This window comes from Zonotrichia albicollis, chromosome 10, assembly GCF_047830755.1.
Source record: "Zonotrichia albicollis isolate bZonAlb1 chromosome 10, bZonAlb1.hap1, whole genome shotgun sequence".
NCBI lineage: Eukaryota > Metazoa > Chordata > Aves > Passeriformes > Passerellidae > Zonotrichia > Zonotrichia albicollis.
Window position 1 is genome coordinate 9,349,404 of NC_133828.1, and position 21,136 is coordinate 9,370,539.

Consider the following 21,136-nt stretch of genomic DNA (forward strand, 5'->3'; position numbering starts at 1 on the left):
GCTTTGTCATGCCCCCAGCTGCTTCCCTCTGCCTGCTCCCTCCTGGCACTTCCATGAGGATTCAGCCAGAGCTGTCAGGTGTCAGCATCACTCCCAGTCCTTCTGGGTAACCCCACAGAGGTGGAGTGACAGCATGAGCTACCACTTCTTCACCCAACAAAGACATCATGTGCCCAGCTCTGACTTCACAGAGCCATCAGAGCTGCCCACATGCCACCTTTGCAGCCCCCAGATCATTCCCCTACACGAGCTCTCTGTTTCACAACCATGCCAAACTCGCTCTCTGGCAATAATTAACTATGTTATCTCCACACTGCACCTCTGTTGTACATGTACACTGCACGTGTTCCAGCCTCTCAGCTCCTTTCTGAGCTGGGCACTTTGGGCACCTCGGGCCATGTGCCAGTCGAGAGCAGACAGAACCCTGTTGTGCCGATAACCCAATTTCCCAACCCAAACGGTACCAGGACAGCAGATTCCAGCCCAAACCAGAGCTTTGGGACGGCCAGAGGAGGAGCCACGTGTACTGACTGCCCCACCAAATAGGTCTGGTTTTCCAGTGGTAAGTTTGCCATTTTTGCCCCTGGATTTCAGGGGGAGGCTGAGCCATTCCCTGGCTATGACATTGCGAGTGGCAGGTGAGGCGGTGTCCCCAAACTCTGCTTTTGTCACAGCACCTGCTCAGGTGCAGCTGCTGCTGCCCAGCACTGCTGCATCCCTGTGGTCTCTGGGTGCACAGCAGCCCTTGGGCTGGCACATGATGAACCCAAGGGAGCTGGCAGGGGACAAGGGGCACAGGAGGGAGGCTCAGGGACCACTGCCTTTGTGTCTTACTGCAGTAAAGCTTTGGGTCACACCCTTATTGACTGGGTGTGGGGCAGCAGCTGAGCTGGCCTGGTGCACCCCTCCACACTGTCCCCCAAAACAATGTGGGAGGTGGGGACTCCCCATGAATCCCTGGCTGGGCAGCCAGGAGCTGTCGAGGTTCATCTGCTCACCGGTGCCATGCTGTGCCAGCACACAGGCACTGGGGCAGCCTGGCAGCCCCAGCTCTGAGCAGATCCAAGGCAACTCCCTGTCCCCATGGAGGGGAAGGACAGGGAGGAGGGGGTGCAGGGGGTGGCATCAGGGCTAAGGGGACAGCAGGACACAGCCAGCTGGGCACAGGGACACAGATGGTGCTGCCAGAGAGCTGCAGCTCTGACCAGCAAGTGATGGGCCAGGAAAGAGGATTGCTGGGAGAAGAACAGTCCAGATGACAAAGAAAAGCCCTTGCTCAGGACCAGCAAGGAAAAAGGGGAAAAAAATCCAGAAATACACCCAGAAACACCAGCCAAGTTCAGCACAATCCTGGCTCATGGGTCCCTCTGGGTAGAAGAGAAATTAAGCCAGCTTGCAAGCCCACATCAGATCTCTCATGAGAAGCATGGATACCAAGGAAATCTTTTGAGCAACCAACAAAGCCAGTCAGGGTCTGGGAGCTCGGGAGGTCTTAGCTGCCTACTGAGATGGCTGCAGAAAAAATGGGGCTGCAGGACTCAAACTGTCCAGCAAACAGGTGGACAGGACTAGCCAGAGGCTTGAGAAGATGAAAACAGGTATAAAATTGGTATTCATTCTTCTCTGTGACATAAAGGTGGGAAAGCAGAGGGTGTTATGGTGAAAAGTTTGCGAATTTACAAAAAAGGAAGTGCAATCTAAAAAAAGGAGAAGCAGATTTCAGCACTTCCAGAGAGTTGGTCAGTTGGTCATTACTCAGGGAACTGATCACACTGCCCTGGCAGCCGCCTTGCCCCATGCAGGGAAACAGAAACAGGGGGAGACCCACATGGTGCAGAGATCTGAGAGAGCAAAGAGGAATCAGTAAGATGAATTGCAATGACCAAAGCAAACAAGGGAATGACTATGGATTCTGTAAATAAATTTAAAGGCAAAATATGCCCTTTACATAATGTGGAAGAGCAGGTAACAAGATATAGCAGGTGCAGGAGAGTTCAATGATTCCTGTCCTTCAGTCTCCACAAAGAGCTGATCGTGGCATATAAATTATCACCATGATAGGCATGAGGAGGCAGGAAGGGGCTAGGGAGTAATCTCATTCTACCAGATGCATTTTGTCACAGATGGCCTTTGCAGAGGGGTGATGAAGTACAGCTATCCCAATGATCCTCCTTCTCCTAACCATGCCAGTAGGTTTTCACACCTCTCCAGTATTGTCCAGCACCCAGGGAACTCACAGCATCTCAAAGTTTGCTGCTTGAGCATCCCGAGCCTCTGGAGCTCTGTCTTATCCAGCGTCCAGCCACTGGGAGTCACCAACGGGAACCTTCCCCAGCAATCCCACATCTTTGCTGAAGCCTCCCCATATCTGCAGGTTTCTGTATCTCCCACCCCATGGATGTGAGAGGTGGTGAGTGCCCTTGCAAGCTGGGGCAGTCCTGGCTGGCATCTGGGCCCGTTTGTAGGCAGCACAGAGACGGAGAGGGGGAACATCTGCACAGGACAGCAGTGAGAATGGGCTGAGATAGATAAAATCACGGCCTGCCCGGAAGAGGGGAAAAAATGGGGCTTGTTTCATCCCAGAAAGAATATCCCAGGCGCAAGGAGGACACAGAGGGGATGGCAGTCGGCAAAGATTAAACCCTCCTGACTGCAAGGGCGGTGAAACACTTCAGGCTGGGTTCAGAGGGGCTGCACATCCTGCTTCAAACACAGACTGCACCCGCCTCCCCACGGCTGGGGCGGATGAGACAACCCCTTCAGGGCCCTTCCCCGCTCTCCTCTATACTGAGTGACCAAACCAAAGCTCCACAGTGATTTGTTTTCAAGTCCCCGTGGGTTTGCCCCAGTGCTTTTGCCTGCAGACTCTCCATGGGAGCGGGGCCGTGCGGCAGTGTTGGGGTGTTGGCAGCAGGACAGCTTTGTGGGTGCAGAACCTTTCATTATCTGCTCCACGCCTGCCGGCACAGCTTTCCAGAACAAGTGCGCGGCCCCTGATAGCAGGGGCAGAGGCGCAACAAGCCGCACCCGCCCATTAAAATGAGACAGCGACCGGCTCTGAAATGCGTTTATAAATAAAGAATTCAGGTCTGCCTTCGACTCCTGCCTTTAATGGGCACCGCGGGCGGGCTGCCCCGACTGCGATGCCCTCCTGCCCGCGTGTGTTTAACCCGGGCATGGCAGTGACGGCCGGGCAGCCGTGAGGGGACGGGGCTGGGGGTCCCTCACCCTGAGCGGGCTGTGCCGGGCTGGGCGCTGACCCGGGCTGTGCCGAGCCGGGCCGTACCGTGCCGAGCCGGGCCGTGCCGAGCCGGGCCGTGCCGAACGGTGCCCGCGGCCCCGGCGGGCACATGGGCAGAGGGCGGAGCCCGCGGCCTGACATCACGGCTCGGCTCCGCGCTGCCGGACGGCGCCGCTCGCCCTCCCGCCGCCGCGCTGAGGTGAGGAGCGCGGGGGGACGGGCACGGCGGGGCTCGGGCACCGCCAGCGCGGCGAGCAGCCGGAGCGGGGCTCGAACCGCCCGCGCCGGGCGGGCAGGGCAGGGAAGGCTCGGCTCGGCTCGGCGCCGCCGGGGTTGCTCTACCCGGGGGGAATGTCCCGGGCCAGCGGGGGCTCCCCCGCCGCGGAGCGCTGGTGCCGGCCCCGTTGCGCCGCACCCCGGCCCGGGATCCCGCGGCGGGGCTGGGAGCGGGGCTGCCCGCGGCCCGCTCCGCCCCGGGCTCGGGCAGGGTCCCAGGGCGCTCTCGGAGCCCTCGGTGCGAGGGCTGGTGTTGGGGCTGGGGCTGGTCCCGGGCGGAGATGTCTGTCTCGATCCGGGCGGTCACTCCGAGCTCAGGGAATGCAGGTCCGCCGGGCTGCGGTGCGGGCTGCCCGCGGGAAGCGCTGTCCTTTCCGGGCTGCTGGACACATCCGTGCGGCTGCGGGAAACTCGCTGTCCCTGGCACAAACCGGGCACAGAGCCCCCGGAACGGGTCGGGTTCCCGGTTCCGAGTGGTGCGGTCCTCGTGAGCGCAGTGGGGATGGATGGATGGATGGATGGATGGATGGATGGATGGATGGATGGATGGATGGATGGATGGATGGATGGACGGACATTCACGCTGTTCTCCTCAGGGAGCAGCACTTGGCACTTAGGTTTCACTCTTCATTCTCAGCTCGCTAAATGCTTTGAGGAGATGAGTGGCTCTTTCCAGCCACGGAGAAATCAGCACCGAGATGTGAAAAAAACTTGGGGACAGTCTTGGCCAGGGCCCAGGATCCTTCGGAGGCAAGCACAGAGCAGCTGTGGGGTTTCTGAACCACTGTAGGAATTTGTAAAAGCTGCAAAGGTTGGATGCTTTTTGAGGGGGACTTCAGCATTTGATCCATGTAAGAGTAAAGAGGGATGAAAGCTGTGAAGGAATTGTAGAGGTGGCTTTGTAGTAGGAACATCCCACAGGTGATGGAAGCTGGGGTGGACTGGCCCTGTCCCGTGGCCCTGTTCAGGGTTGACATCTGCCCGTGACAGATGGACACCAGGGAGCTTGGGGCAGTGTTTGTGTTCCTAATGCCTGAGCTGGGCAGAGGGGTACAGAGAACCCCAGATCATTTCAATCAGAGCATTCTAGATAAAACTAACACAGAGAATTGCCTACTGTGGCAAGAAACCAAAACTGAGAGACAGCAGGAGAGGAAGGCTGTCGCCTACAGCATCAATACTCCTGTGGGCTGAGGAGATGCAGGACTAATAAGATTTAAATACTGCATCAAGCTTTCGTTTTCTTCTAAAATCACATTTGCTATGAAGCAAATGTACAGTAATGTAAGATGCCGCAGTCACTGCACATATTTGATTTCTTCTGTGATTGTAAAGGAGAAAATGTTGATGACTCAACAAGTCTGTGTTTAACAAAACCACATCAAACCCCAGGAAAACATGCTCTTTGACAACATAATAATTTTTTTGTTGTTTATTTTGCTTTTTATTTTTGTTTTTGATTGTTTTGCTTTTTATTGTTAAGAACTATGCTTTGACTATGACCTTGTAACATCACACCCATAAATAGAAGCAGGTTTAGATTCAGGGGAAACACATTTTTTCCGATGATGGAAGAAGTAGGCCAGCCATGCCAGCTCTCTTGAGAGGTGGGAAAGGCAGTGGCAGCTGTGATAAGAAATGTCACACACCAGGAATTAAAACACACCAATTTGTTATCTGTAAGTTTACCGTCACTGATTAGAGTTAGCTTTTGTCAACATTGTTATGGAAGAAAATGCTATTTTCAAATTTGAAATTACTGCTTAGGTACTGCATAGGTTTCCTATGCAGACCTGCAGTGGATTAAGCAGCTTCCCATCTTCATCTAAGTGAACTGTCACTGAACTGAAAGTAAAAAGCTTCTGAAAGTATGTCAGTGACGTGGGAGCTTCCAACACATTTTTAAAGGTCTTTACATACTCTGAGGCCTAAACATTTTGAAATTTTTCCTGGCATTTAAGGTACTGACACAGAAATTCCTCCCATCCTTTTTCCAGATTCTCAGATTTTCAGTGAGTCTCTCTAAAGCCTTGGTTGTGGCAACATGTGCATTTCCTTTAGTATGAATACATCCCTGTAGTCATTGGAAAAAATATCCTAAGAGCTCCCCATGGGATGTCAGCTTCAAGAATCAGGGTCTGTAGATAACATGGCCACCACTGAAGGGGCCTGATACCAACTGCAGATCATGTGCAAGCACTAATAGCTCATAGAGCTACAGAGTGCTTTGGGTTGGAAGGGGCCTCAAAGATCATCTCATTCCAACTCCCACCATGGTCAGGGGCACCTTCCACTTGACCACGTTGCTCTAAATCTGGTCCAACAAGATCCTGAACACTTCCAGGGATGATCATCCACAGGTTTGCTGGGCAATCTGTGCCAGTGCCTCACCACCCTCATAGTGAAGAATTTCCTCCTTATATCTGATATAAACCTGCCCTCTGTCACTGTTCCTCATTGTCCTACCACTCCAGCCCTTGTAAAAAGTCCCTCTCCAGCTCTTTTCAGGTACTGGAGGTTGCTCTGAGCTCTTCCTGGTGTCTTCTGTTCTCCATGCTGAACAACCCCAACTGTCTCAGCCTGTCTTAATAAGAGAGGGGCTTCATCCTTCTGAGCATCTCTGTGACCCTTCTTTGGACTCACTGCAGCAGGTCCACATCCTTCTTATGCTGGGGTCAGATACAGGACAGAACCTGTGCCAGTACAGCTTGGCACCATGGTGAAATGCATAGCGTTTGTACCTGTCCAGCACAGGTGGGTCTCGCTGAGGATTGGGTTCCTGGTGGGAGGCATATTGTTCACACTGCATGTGTTTGTCTCTCTGGGCTCACCTGCAAGACCCCTGCCAGTGCAGGGTGAAGGTGAAGCAAGCTGGATCTGCCGTGCAGGATGCTGGACTGAAGGCAAATGGTGTGAGAGGCAGTGGGAGGCAGGGCAGTGAGTTGACTTCCAGCAAAAAGCATCTCTCTCCCACCCATCTGGATCCCCAAAGATAACTACCTGGTCAGCCAGTTGTGTTTGCCTCTCTCCCACGAGCTGTTGGAAAAATCAGAAGAGGCAGTACATGGCCCTGCATTGGCTACCTTTCCTGTGTTCACCACTGTGCTTATTCAGGGCTGGCTCAGAGCTACCTCTACTCTGTGTGTCATGCCTGTGCTCCGTGGAGGGGGAAAGCAGATCAGCAGGAGATGGGCTGGCCCTCTGCCACAGGCTGTGTCTTCCTTCCACCCCACACTGCCTCCCAGGCATCTTCTCCCCATGTGGTCCTGTGCGTCTTCTGAGTGACTGGGTGAAGCAAAGTCAGAAAGGCAGGAGAGTGCTGATCTTGGAGACCCTTCTGACAGGCGCTGTGGCACGGAAACAGCCAGTACAAATATTTCCCTGCATGCTCAGCACAATTCCTCCATGCTTTTCCTGGAAAGAAACAAAGAGATTTTAAAGAGGGAGCTGGAGCCTGCCAGCTCCCTGTGGTGACTGCTGAAGTCAGGTCCTGCCTGATCTCTGTAGGCCTGGAAAAGGGTGGAAGCCCCAGGTTATTTTAGGCAGGAACACCTCCACCCATCTTGTCTGGCTGCAGGGAGTTAGATCTACCTGAGAAGCTTTCACCTTTGGGTTGCTTTCTTGCTCTTCTCACATTTGGGGACGGGATGGCTCAGAAATGGGTGAGTCACTGAGTTGCCAACTTGAGAATGAAAACCCCCCCCAAAAAAGCAAGAGAAGCCATACAAGACTTAAGTACAGTACCTGAAGTTGTTATAAATCACCCTTTTATGTCACTTAAGAACTGTGAGATGCTAAGCTGAGGAAATAACCTTCTCATGAACAGTCACATCAGCCGGATAAGCTCCTGCGTGCTGTGTCAGCATCAGCACTGCTCTAGCAAACTCCATCTTGCTTCAGATCTGTGCCTTCCACCGTCTTACAGTGAAACCTCAGGATTTCCCAGACTTTCACATTCCCATTTCATTATGTTTTATCACAGGGTAGGTCTTTCTCAGGCTTCTCATTACTCTGTCAACACAGTGGGCACGGACAGCAAGATGTTCTTGCAGAAGAGCAGAGGAATTTCTTCAGAGTAATTTCTTCAGACAAGGACTTTGCTGCAGAGAAGTGGCACTGCAAATGGAGGCAAATTTGGGGGAGAGTTTGAAGATCTCTAGGGTAGAACATGTTGGTAACTGCTTTAAAGTATATCGTTTTTATGAAACCAGAGCAAAGGGTTTTTTTCCAGTTATTTATCATAGGTAGGTAGTTTTCCTGCTCAGCATTGAAATGAAGAGTTTATCCTTGGAGAGAGAAACTGTCCCTGCCAAGTGATCACAAGCTGGTGTAGTTCTATAGGAGAACTGTAGCCAAGATGTCTGGGCTTGTGAGGGAAAAAGAGGTTATTTTGCCCCTGTGTGAAATTCTGCTAGCCCTTTCTCCTCTACTTTCCCCTGTTCTGAAAGCTGTTTTTGAATTTTGGTCCTGGTGAAGAACATTTTGTGGTCAGGGACATGGACATGCCTCAGGCTTCACTGCTGGCTTCCAAAACCAACATTCTATTTTTTTTTCAGTGTATAAACCAGAGGGTGTATGGAGTTGGGAGGGTCAGTGCCTGTCAGCCCGTGTTTTCATTAGTGTGTGATGGGGTAGGGAGGCAGATACTGAATTTGTAGGTGACACTGAGCTAGGGGGGACTGGAAACATTTTAGAAGAGACACTAAGAATTGAAGATTGTGACAAGCTGGAGAGCTGGTTTAAAAAAACAGGGCACACGTTCTGTCCTGTGTGGTAGGACTGACTGACCGGCCGTACACCAGGTGAGCGACCAGCCAGGCAGTGGTCACAGGAGCCAGAGGACAGGGACACTGTGCCCCATGGGTTCACAGGGACACACAGTTGTGCAAAAGCAAACAGTCCTCTTGGGATGGATAAAGAGAAATGATGCATTGGGGAAGCGGCGTCTCTGCTCCAGTTGGTGCCTTTTAGGGGCTCAGTTGGAAAATGCAGTTCTGGGCATCCTCCAGGAAAAATGAGAGCGAGGAACAGAGGCTGAGTTGTTGGACATTCGGTAAATAACAGCTCTGATGAAAGAGTTGGGTTTCACTTGTGCAGGAAAAACCGAAGGAAGATGTGAAACCTGTTCTCCAAATACGGAATGTGTCTGTCTGCAGAGGAGAAGGCAAATCATTTGACATGTCCTTTGGGGGTAAAAGAGGAAGGGATAAGGTTAACTGGATTGAGAGATAAAGAGGAGAGAAAGTGGGGCTCTGCAGGAGCTTATGGAAGTGGTTTTACCAGATAAATACCCGATAATGAGGTAATCAGATAAAGCTGCCCTGGGGCAGGAGGAGGGATGAGGACTTGTGAATGAAAAGTGCATCGGGGTGGAGAACAATTGTAGGGGCCGTGTGGCGACTCCTGGAAACCCACAGCAGGCCTGGGGTCACCGCAGTCCTTGGAGCCCACTGCAGGTGTGGGGTCACAGCAGCCCTTGAGTGTCCCGCAGCATGTGTGGGGTCACAGCAGCCCCTGAGCCCACAGCAGGTCTGGGGTTACAACAGGCCCTGAGCCCACAGCAAGTGTGGGGTCACAGCAGTCGCTGAGCCCACAGCAGTCCCCGGGTGTCCCACAGCAGCCCCTGAGCCCACAGCAGGCCTGGGCTCACAGCAGTCCTTGAGCTCACAGCAGGTGTGGGGTCATAGCAGTCCCTGAGCCCACAGCAGTCCCTGAGCTTACAGCAGTCCCTGAGCTTACAGCAGTCCCTGAGCCCACAGCAGCCCCTGAGCCCACAGCAGTCCCTGGGTGTCCCACAGCAGGCCCTGAGCCCACAGCAGCCCCTGAGCCCACAGCAGGCCTGGGGTCACAGCAGTCTGTCCCCCTGCCCCTCAGTGCCATGCTCAGCACACAGTGATGCCAGCTCGGGGCCGCACCAGCTGCCCTGCCGCAGGTCCCTGTCCCTCCTCCCCACCCCAGCAGCAGGGGCATGGGGAGCAGAGCCCCCATCCCTGTCCTCTGTGCCCCTGGGCTGAAGGACAGCAGCGGGGACAGCCCAGCTCCCAGCATTTCCTCATTCTCATGTCCTGGCTGGCAGCCCGGCTGGGTTTGCAGTATGGCTTTTCTGGAAGGGCTATTTACATCCTTTGCCAGTCCCTGGTTTGCACCATTCGGGAGGTAACTCTGCTTTGGAAGGAGAAAGAAGAAAAGAGACAAGCAAAAAGGCAGCAGGCTTGGTTTCCCTGACTCTTTCTCTTGTGGGCAGAGCTGGGGAAGTCATTTCCAGTCAGCCTGGGCAGGACTGCAAGCTCTCCAGAAATGTGCACCAGAGCTGAGATTAAAGCAGCTTTGGATAAGCTCTTCTATTACTTAAATCTGTTCCAGTTCCAACAGGTTCAGGTTCATGGCACTTGCTCCTGGGAGGGATGCTGTGTGTGTGGGAAAGAGACTTAAACATTTGATTTTCCCTGGAAATAAAATGGTGGTAGCAATAAAATAATAAAAAAAAAGAAAATAAAAGACAAAAAAAAGAGTATTTCTGCTCAGAGGAAGACCTGTGTGGAACACTTCAGGTGCCGAATGCTCCTCTCCAGCTGGGGCTTTTGGAGGGTTAACTCAGCAAGAGATGCTCTGCAAACAGAGGCTGGAGGGCTTTGGCTTCATGGTTCAAAGGTCTCTCCATGCAGACTGGAAGTCCCCTGGGGCAGAGATCACCCCTGCCTCTGGAGTGTGTGTTTGTGGGACCGAGCTGGTGCCAGCCATGGCTGGCAGGGCCCAAAGGGACCTTCCCAGTGCAGAAATCGTGACACTCCTCTGCAGAGACCTGACCAAAGGCTCTGCTGCATCCTTTGATTCCTCATGAGCCTTGCTGGTGTTTCAACCCATGTGCTCATAAAGGAATGTGTGTAATAATCATGTGCTTTATCTCGAGTGGCACCCAAGCAGAAGCTGAAGCACTGAGCAGGCTCTTTGATGACCTGCACGGGTTGAATCCACAGCTTATGGAAACTCTGTTGTGGTCAGTGTAAACAAACACTGACTTTGGGGGAAGACACAAAAGCAGTGGTTTTAGCCAAGGTGGTGCAGACTAAGTATGTGAGGCTGAGCTCAAAGATGAGTTTCTGTGCAAACAGGAGCCAGTTTGGTTTCACTGGACAGGACATTTGTTGGAGCTCTGTATGAGATTGCTGCCATATTCTTTAGCACAGTTTGATATGTTTAAAACACTGCCTTTTTATTAGAATTATGGTAAAACTAACTTGTCTTTTATCTGATAAATCTGAATACCAGGGCATTGAAATGAATCTTGATTTTTTTTTTTGGTCCAGAGCTGAAGCAAAGCCTTGCCACCACAGGTCCATCCTTCTTCAGGGTGTAAAACTCAAACACCTCTGAACTGCTAATTGCAGGAACCAGCTAGGCTATCCTCCTGCACCAGAGGATGTGAAAGGGGCCCCAAAAGATGGTCTCATTGTTAAAGACATGGTGAAAGATATCTGGGTCAGCCCAGACAAACTTGCTGGAGTCCCATCGTTAGTATCTCCTTCCCCACGTCTGTTGAAAGAGGATAACAAGTGTGCCTGCTCCCCAGTGGCTGTGGGGGATGATCTGCTCAGCAGATTGACTCTGCTGTGAGCCCAGGGACACCTGAGTGGGCTCCTGCAGCCCAGCTCCGTCCAGGATGGCCGTCCTGCTGCAAAACTGAGTGAGGCCTCTCAGTGTGGGCAGAGAGGCAGAAAAACCTTGTTTGCCTGGCACTGAGCCTAAGCTAACAGCCTCTGCCAAGCCTCAGGTGCAAAATATGTAGCATTATCCCTGTGTTTCTTCCGTGAGAAACCCTCCCTCCCTTCCTCTGCCTGGGCAACAGAGATTTGACTGCTTTGTTTCTTGCAGCTGCTGTCTGTCTGATCCCACTCCTTGGGGCAGAAGTTGCCTTTTGGACAGTCCCTGTAGAGTTCCCAGCAGAGTCAAAATATTACCCCAAAATAAAGAAATTCATCTTGCTCACTGCCCATCAGTGCCAGTGCCCTGCAGTTAACAGCAGCAGTGGCAGTGCAGTCATTGAACTGCACATGTGCTGCAGTGGACACAGCACTGACGTAAGGGTGTCATTAGCAGCTGAGCTGAAGGGCAGCTGTACATTGCATTCAGTATTTTAGTTAAGGAACTGCTGCCCACTTAGAATTGGAGCTTGTTTATCCCCACTGGGCTATGCTTTAAATCATTTTGTAGCTTCCCTGGTAAGGAACTGATCTCTTGAATTGCATGTGCTATAACTCAGCAGGGATGCACTTTGCTTGACAAGGAAGATCAATAAACGGGGTTTATCTAAGTCTGGAGGTGCTAAAGATATCTAAGCACCATGATATTCACTCATGGCCTCCTCTGCAGCATCCTGGCCATGGTGCTGTGCGCCCACTCTGGATGGGTTGGCCTTGCTGTGGTGAATTAGCTTTGGGAGGGAGAGTTTCAAGCAGGTGACCTGTCCATAGGTGCAGAAAAAGCAGTGTGGGCACGGTAAGTCAGGGTAGTGGCAGGAGGGGGGGGGTCTGTGTGCTCCCCAGAGATAGAGAAGTGAAGAAAAGCTGTTGCCTAATCAGACAGTCCATTGCCAGGCATCTGTTAGGCAGAGACCACAGTGTTTGTCTCAGTGAAATATGTTCATGGTGAAAGAGGGATGTTCCCCTCCTTCCTCAGGAAGATTTCAGTGCATGGCAATGACAGCAATGCAACCCACAGGCAGCAGCCAGCACCAGGGACTGTGCCACCATGGGCTGGCAGCAGGGATGAGTCCTGCTCCAAAGCCCCACCAGCCAGAATATGACTGAAATAATCACACCAAAATTCACAGAAAACGTTTTGAGTCTTCTTACTTTGTAACTCTCCTGCTGACTTCAAAGGCTGTTTAATTCTGTCATCCCTTTTAATCAGAATAACTGGAGACAGCAAAGATGTTTATCTCCAAACATTGCAAACATCTCTCTACATGTTCAGTGGCAGCTATAGGACAGAGGAAACACGGTATAAGAAAAATTGCTTGCAGCAACATTTACATCCCAGTGGGACCACAGAGAGAACTTTTGAGGTGCCTTAAATTGATTATGAAATAAGTCTGTGGGTAACAATCACTTGTCACCCTGAATGCTAATTTCTCCCCCCATGGCTGTGAGCCAGAGTTGTGTTTCTTTATTTTGGGGTAATATTTTGTGTGCTCAGGTGGTGGAAAAGGGGAGGGGGGTTATGGGTGAGCAAGCTAATTATTCTGAACAATTGTGTTGGCCCTAGAACAAATAGTTCTGGACATGAGTACATTAAGGTGAAGCAAGGTTTCTAAAAAGTAAAGCAGTGAGAGTGTGATAAAGTTTCAGATAAGGGACCAGGAAAAAAAAAACAGTATCTTTGCAGACAGAGATCTGAAAGTCATCCTGTGGCCCTTTTCTATGGTTATTCCCCCCCCTCCCCTTTTTTTTTTTTTTTCAATGGAGTAAGCAGAACTGCAGTGGGCTGTTTGACATGCAGTGGACATGTGTTTTGAAGGGGAAGAAGTCACCATGCACTTCTTTGGAACTTGTTTTCCCCTGCTAGCACTTCTTCCATGAGCACCCTTGGGTCTCTGGGATAAGGTGGTGCTTGGTGAGAGACAAGGAGAGCAGACAGGCCTCTGCCACAGAAACAGCATTGTCACTGAAACCATGATGGTTTGTACCCAGGACAGTGAATTTTAGTTTCAAAGTCCACTTGCTGAAAGTGTTTTTCAGGTTTTCATTGAGGAGCAGGATTGAGATCCTGGCTGCTGTGTGAGAGATCTCCTCCAGTAACTTGTCTGTGCTTGGTGTTTGTCTGCCAGGGACCTCCAAGTTGGTGTTTTCATAGTAATGTGACCCTTTGATAATTTTTCTGAACAGTTTAACAAATTTACAGCTCTTTAAAGTATATATAGGGTTAGGGGAGCTTATGCCCACAGGCAGCTCTTGCCATGTCTCTCTAGTGTCTGTAGTGAATTTTGGTGCTCAGGCACTTTGATTGGGAAGATCCTTTTGCAGATTCTTAACAAGAAAGATTGACTGTCCTAAATGATTTTGAGTAGATACTGGGAAGAAAATATTTAGTATAAGGGTAGTGAAGCATGGGAACAGGTTGCAAAGAGATCTGGTGGATCTCTTGCCCCATCCTGGGAGGTGTTCGGGACCAGGCTGGATGGGGCTTTGAGCAGCCTGCTCGAGTAGAAGGTGTCCCTGCCCATGGCAAGGGGTTGGAAGTAGATGATGTTTAAGTCCCTTCCAACCTGAACCATTCTGTGATTCTGTGATTACTATGCACGAGTTCCATGTTGTCAATATTCACTCCCTTTCCCAGATCACTTATAAGCACATTGAACAGCATAAATCCTCAGGGAAATCCCTTGGCAACCTATTCCCATTATGAAAATAATTTATTTCTTCTCACCCTTTGTTTCCCATTGGTAACTATTCATGCAGAAGCGCCCTTCCCCTTTGCACCACTGCTGTGCCAATCCCAGAAGAGCCTTGGGTGAAGGACATTTCCAAAAGCCTGTCAAAAACACACCTATGCCAGGGACTAGGTCACCCTGTCCTAATGGTCACCTTCACTTTGAGAGAACTTGACCAGGTACAAGGCAAGACTGCACTCCACCAAAACCAATTTTCTCCATCCCCAGTATATCACAAGTCTGTAAATTACAGTCTTTATTATACTCTCTAGCAGTCTGCCAATACAAAAGCCAGATGTCCTTGTGTGGAAGTTCCATGGGCTGCCTTTGCCTTCTGAGCCCTCTTAAAACCTCACCCTGAGGAATTTGCCATTCCTTTAGGGTAAATTTGCTGTTGCTTAAGTTGGGAGGCACATTTGAGCCACTGACACAGCCCATGAGCAGTCTGGCAGTTCCCTGCCCAAGTTTCTTCTGACCTCCAGGCTCAGCTTCTGTGCTGCCTGTGAATTCATTGATCTGCTTAAAACCTCTCCATGCCCTCAATATCTAATCTGTTACAGGGCAAAATTCATTAATGTTTGTAAAGCTCATAAAGATCTTTCATGAGCAAATCCCATCATGTTTTAATATATTTTTTAAATGTCACGAGTAAGTTCTCATTACTCATTAAAGAGCTGAAGCAAACAGTGCTTGCCAGACCCAAATATTGGGACAGGCAAGGGCTGAAACTCTCTTCATTTACACTTTTAGGACACTTTCATTTCAATTTGACTTTCTGCCTTGATTCTGCTCTGGCAAATCAGAAGCACCCCTCCAGCTTTTCCAGATGTAGTCTCAGGGATCTTCATGGACCCCTTCTTTAGGAGGTATCTAGTAGCTCCATGGGAATCTCAGAGTTTCTGGTCTTGATTGCTGTCAGTGCTGGCCTGACTTTGCTGTGTGAGATGCCAGCATGGAGGACAGCAGAGGATGGATGAATTCATCCAGCAGGTGTTGAACCACACATCTCTGGGAAAACTCCATAAAAGCTTGACCTTCCAACCCAGCCTGGTGTTTTGCGTCCCTCCAGTGGTGCCTGTACATTACTGCACATTTCCTGGTGGGTTTGGCAAATAGATCCTGGGACCAAAACCGTGTTCGAGCGGCCTAAGTGACATTTTTCCCTGTGGCCTGGGTCTCTGATAGAGCTCCACGTTGAATTTGCATTTCTCCTTGTTTTTCCTGCCAGGATGTCCAGAGGAGACATGGCCAAGCCTCTGCTGGGCCAGGGGGGCGCGGCGGGCGAGCGCAGCCCCCCGGCGGCGCCGGCCGGGCGCACGGTGGGCGTGCTGGGCAGCGGGGACTTCGCGCGCTCCTTGGCCGTGCGCCTGGTGCGCTCCGGCTTCAGGGTGGTGGTGGGCAGCCGCAACCCCAAGCGCAAAGCCAGCCTGTTCCCTGCTGCAGCAGAGGTCACCTTCCAGGCCGAGGCCGCGAAGAAGGCCGACGTCATCTTCGTGGCCATTTTCAGGGAGCATTACTCCACGCTCTGTGACCTGGCTGATGTGCTGGTGGGCAAGATCCTGGTGGATGTCAGCAACAACACGGAGATCAACCATCACAAGGAATCCAACGCTGAGTACTTGGCCTCCCTGTTCCCAGCCTGCACCGTGGTAAAGGCCTTTAATGTGGTTTCTGCGTGGACGCTGCAGTCGGGTGCCAGGGATGGAAATAAGCAGGTATTGTTTTCTTCCAGCAAGGGATAAATCCCAGCTGTTTCAGCAGCTCAGGTCTGGCAGCATCAGCAAATGGCCTTAGGCTCCAGGAGAAGGAGTCTTGAGTGCTGGCTGGGCATCCAGAGATCACCCCTTAGCTTCTGCATTTCTATGTTCAGAAATTAAATACCTTCATTCAGTTCACACTGTGTAGTCCTTGGAGCATCTGCCTGAGTGAAAAGTATTATTCAGTTTTCTGTTTATCTAAACAGAGCCAGTGAGACAAACTGGCAGTACATGCATGAAAGGAAACCTGTCCAGGAGAGAGGTCTTTGGCAGCCATGGTAAATCCCTGTCAAAAGCCTGCCAGGAATTATGATGCTCAGTGGAATAACATAGGCTCCCTGTGACACAGAATCCCTCTGGATTCACTCAATCCCAGCAGCCTGATTTCTTTGCCCTATGTGTGTATTTCTGTTCGTTGCAGGTTCTGATCTGCTCAAATAACCAAGAAGCCAAGCGCACCATAGCAGAAATTGCTCAGGTCATGGGATTCACCCCCGTGGACATGGGCTGCATGTCATCAGCCTGTGAGATCGAGAACATTCCCCTGCGCCTCCTGCCAGCCTGGAAAATCCCCATCTTTTTGGCTCTGATGCTTTTTCTTTGCTTCTTCACCTACAACCTGATCCGGCAGGTCATCCACCCTTACATCAGGGAGCAGAAGAACAAGCTGTACAAGATCCCCATTGAGGTGGTCAACACCACGCTGCCGTGCGTCTCCTACGTCATGCTGTCCCTGGTCTACCTGCCCGGGGTGCTGGCAGCCTGCTCCCAGCTCTACTACGGCACCAAGTACAGGCGTTTCCCAGATTGGCTGGACCAGTGGCTGCAGCACAGGAAGCAGATTGGTCTCCTCAGCTTCTTCTGTGCCGCCCTGCACGCCGTGTACAGCCTGTGCCTGCCCATGCGCCGCTCCCACCGCTACCTGTTAATCGAGACGGCCGTCAAGCAGGTAACGGGGGTGCTCCTCAGGTAGCACCTGCAGGGATCTGCTGAACTCATGCACATCTTGGGTGGTGGGCCGAATATCTTGCATTTTTCATTCATTTTCCAGAGGTGTGGGGCAGTGGGAAAAAGCTCTCTAGGAGCGCTTGCCCTGCAGATCGTCCGCATGGCACAGACTGAGCACTCGCCTGTCTGTGCTGAGGAGCTGCCATCTCCCTGGATACACAGCTCCTTCTGCATTGTTAGCCAGGGCTGGAGTCAGCACCCCATGCCAGTGCTCCCCAGAAACATTGACAAGCCTTGGAAACCAGCCTTGCCTGGCACTGGTGTCTCTGAGGCAGGAAAAATGCTAGGCAAGGGGAAATCCAATGGTAGGAGGAGTAGAGTTCCCTTCAGCTCCCAAAATCTTGGGAGATCCCTGTTTGTTCACATTGATGTTCATAATTGTGTCTGCTGGAGTAACCAAGTCATATCCCACAGAGGGTTGTGTGTCCTCATCACCCTGTGCCTGCAGGAGTTTAACAAAATGGTGGTGACGAGCCAGTTATATAAGAACAAGGAAATGGAAAGGGACTTTATTGCTTTATGGACACTCTCAGCAGTGTTTATCCAGTGTGAGATTGCTGCCTTCAGGCAGTTCAGCCAGCTCTGTAGTACCATGGGAAGATGGGATTTGCTCTTTCCTGCCCCTCGCTCGTCTCTGCTTCTCACTGCTCCCTCCTGGGATGGCAGAGGATTTGTGCAGCTGAGGGGGGAATGCAATCAAGGAATTACCCCATAACCCCTCTGCTTTCTGTGCTGGGGTATTTGGCTGAGTGATTCCAAGTATTGGTCCCAAAAAGGAGGGAAGGAGCTGTGGGGGCAGAGGGGAGCAGGATGGCTGGTTTGGGCAGCAGTGGCTGTTCAGAGCATCCATCAAACACCATTCCCAGCCTCTCAGCTCCAGCCTTGAGCAGGTTCTTCTCAAGTGCCACAGTTGCACATTAATCTCAGGCAAGCATCCTGTGTTCATTTCCCCTCTACCTCCTGTTTTCTAGCAACATCTTTGTTTAGTAAATTAAACCCATTTAATGGGCTAAAGAGGACAGTTCTAAATGTTCCTCTTTGCCATGCAGTATAAAACCCATCTTCCCTTCCATTAGCATGAACAATTTCCCCCTAAATGCACTTAAAACAAAGGTTATTAGGAGACTACTGCATATTCAAGCATCTGTATTTGTTTTCATGGCTTGAAACTGAGTTCTCATTGTAATTATCTTTCCAAATGTGACTTTGGGGCTTGCTGCTGTGGTTACAGGCATGGGATCTGAGAGCATTCAGCAGTTCTTCCCAGCAGGCTTCAAATCAGGTCTAGCTTTGGCCAAATGGCTTTGGGATAAGAGAGCATTTCCACATCTCCCAAACAGGCAAATGGTGCTGGAGGTGCGAACAGGATCCAGTGCTCATCCCGGAGACTTGCTTCCAAAACCAGAACAGATAAAACTCAGTTCCTCTGTCCCTAAGAGCCCCCTTTTAACAAACCTTCATTGTCATGCCAGGCTATGGAGAAGAAGATGACAGTCTGGGTAGAGGAGGAAGTCTGGAGGATGGAGATTTATATCTCTGTTGGAATAATTGCCCTGGGCTTGCTGTCGTTACTTGCCATCACTTCACTTCCATCCATCGCAAACTCTCTCAACTGGAGGGAATTCAGTTTCATTCAGGTAAAGTTGATATTTGCTGATGCCAGAGGGTGATTCTGCAGAATCAGAGTCAGGCCCTCACACAGATAGGGCAGGACTTGACCTGCTTTCCCTGCAGGGCAGCTGTGCATTGGAGTCAGCAGCAAAACCTCCCCATGCACCCCAGAGCCATAGACCCCTCATCCAGGGCATGAGACCCAGAGCAGGAGAGGGGCAGAGGGCTGTGGCGTGTCCTGGGGCTGTGCTGCTCTCACACAGGGCTTGTCCTGTCTAGGGAAGGTGCTTTTCTCTGGAGAAGGGAGAATACAAGGAAGAATACAGCACCAGGCTTGGAGGGCAGGCAGGAACTCACTGTGGGCACAGCTGGCTACAGCACACAGATCTGCCCTTGCTGTTCAAGGAGAGTGAGCTGCTGAAAAGGAGAGAGCCTGGGAGGACAGTGCAGGGGAAAGACAGATTTGACAGAGCTTGCATGCACCCAGGTGTTCAATAGACAAGTTCAAAAAGGCTTAGAGTGATCTGTGAACTACCAGAGCCCACACAGCACAGAGAACTGGGTATGATTTCAATGAAAAGGCCATGGCTGATTCTAAAACCTGCAAAAAACTTTAGTTTTTCCCCAGTGGTTTAGGAGCCTTCCTCCACTTGCAGTGATGGCCAAGCTCTCAAGGGCCAAATTCCCTTGGTGACCTGAGTCTACCCCCTGGGATTTTCACAGACACAGTATTCAGTGGCTGCAGCTTTTTCAGGGATGCATTTGGAGCCAGGCTTAGGGCTCATTAATGGAGATTGCAGAGAATGAACCTTTCAAGTATCCCCTGCACATTAAAGCTGATTTTGAGGCCAGATTCCACTCACTGTGCCACAGCCATACCCCACAGCCCTAAAACTCCTTTTCACTTGTGCCTCCTGCATCAGGGCTGCTTAGCATGCAGCAGGCTTTGTAACCCCTGTGGCACCCAAGGTGTGTGAGCCCCCCCAGGACCCCCTTCCCCTGTGGAGCCTCCCTTTGCACCACATAACCCTTCCAAAGGGGAGGGCAGGGCTCAGAGATGCAGAGGTGAATATCTATCATCCAGCCTCTGTTAAGCTCTGCTGAAGCTCTTCAGGGGTATATAAATAATTCAATGTTCATTAGAGCAGGAGTTTGAAGTCTGCTCCCCTGCTTCTCCCACGAGTGCCCCGATCACCACACGAGCAATCCAGTTTGTCTTCTTTCCCCTCTTGCTGTGGGCTAGCCAGTAATTATTTACACTGAGTAGAAGAGCTGCATCAGGGGAGCTTGACCCCAAGAGATCATCCCTCGAGGAGAAGGGAGACTGGCTCTAAGCCTCTGTTTCAGACTGGACAATGGGAGCATATTAATTCTCACCACGCATCTCAGGGGAGGGCTGCAGCTGCTGGGACACCGGATAAATCAGTCCTGACTTGCACATCTCACACCAGGAATCCCAAACGAAGGGAAGTATCTCCTTGCAGCCTGGAAGGAGGCTCTGAACCCCCCTGCATTTCCCTTTGGCTCCCCAGGCAGCCTGGCAGCTGTCCTGGAGGGTGCTGGCCTTGTGTCATGTAACACAAGCATTGTCGTGGCAGGTCGTGCGTGTAACACCACTGTCCCATCTGCCCTTTGGGACCCCTTCCCAGCCTTTCCAAGGTTGTGTCAGCACTGGGACCAGACAAATTCGTGATGGTCAGTTCCAAAATAGCTCTTGGCTGCCCCACATGGGAACTGGCTGGCTTGGTTCATGGAAAGATACTCACACCTATTTCTGTCTGCATGGAATGAAGCGTGACAGTGTGACACGAGCTCCCAGCTGATCACAGGCAGGAGAGGCACAGCTGGTACTGTGCCTCTTTGTGGAAATACCATGTAAAAAGAGCAGGTTACAGATCTCCTGGCATGTTGGCTTCCATATTACTTTTTTTTTTTAATTAGGAATCTTTTAAATTATTTACTCCTCAATAAGTTGGTGGTGCCTTTCATGAGGAAATTAAAGGAGCAGCTACAGCTACTGCTTCCAGTAGTAATGCAACCTCCTGAGGTTGCATTCACATAGCTTAGAGTGAGCCTTCCTGAATTAATGCACAGTGGCACAGTGTAAATAAAAGGGGTGAAGCACGAGGCTGCTTTCTCAAATATTTGGGATTTCTAGCACTTCTGCAGCATAAAAGAGGTGAAATGCAGCGTGCAGATGCCCCAGGCAGATGCCTTCCAGAAAATGCAGCAATTTGTTCCCATCTCAGTTGAACTGGACAGTGTTTGAAACGCACTGTACCAAAAGCCACATGTGAGGCAAATTCAGGAGTGATTTTAGTCCCCTCCTTACCCAGAGCTTCCCAAGTCTGACATTTGCCAGCAGCCAGTGTGTACACCTGTATTAGTGCCATATACTGCCACAGTATTAAAATACACATCTGTTGCCTGACAGGTCGAAAATCCCATTTGTATTGTTGCCAGAGTTATAGGAAAAAAGGTTAATTTTCACAGTAGCTCCTGGACATACTCAAATTTCAATTAAATATAGTTAAATTGGATACACAGTTCCCCCGTGTGTCCAGTTTTAACAGAAAATGTACAGGAATGAAACACTGGCTAACAGGAATGATTTGTATGTAATTCAGCTTATAGCAGACATTTTTAACATTCCCCAGTGATTTACAAATCAACTCTAATTGCCTGAGAAGTAAAAATGTGTATGATTGCCTTTACCTTCCTATCCTGAGAAGCCCTCCTGGAATTTGAAGGTTGAATTGACCTGGTTTCTTTCATAGTTCATGTAGCATAAGATGTAAAGAATCTGTAATCAGA

The 21,136-nt window shown here is 50.8% G+C and overlaps 1 protein-coding gene across 3 annotated transcripts in view; it reads left to right on the plus strand.

Moving 5' to 3' along the window:
- The first annotated feature begins 347 nt into the window (after positions 1-347).
- The window catches only part of STEAP3 (STEAP3 metalloreductase), a 34,345-nt gene continuing 13,556 nt past the window's right edge, over positions 348-21,136 (plus strand). The window contains exons 1-4 of one of the 3 annotated variants that reach the window (XM_074547950.1): positions 351-562; positions 15,175-15,661; positions 16,125-16,652; positions 18,184-18,348. In XM_074547950.1, the coding sequence (XP_074404051.1) occupies positions 15,176-15,661; positions 16,125-16,652; positions 18,184-18,348 (1,179 nt within the window). In that variant the 5' untranslated portion in view covers positions 351-562; position 15,175. Of the gene's footprint in view, positions 563-3,282; positions 3,441-15,174; positions 15,662-16,124; positions 16,653-18,183; positions 18,349-21,136 lie in introns of those variants that run through there. The other 2 variants (XM_074547952.1, XM_074547951.1) reach the window with 2 other exon arrangements.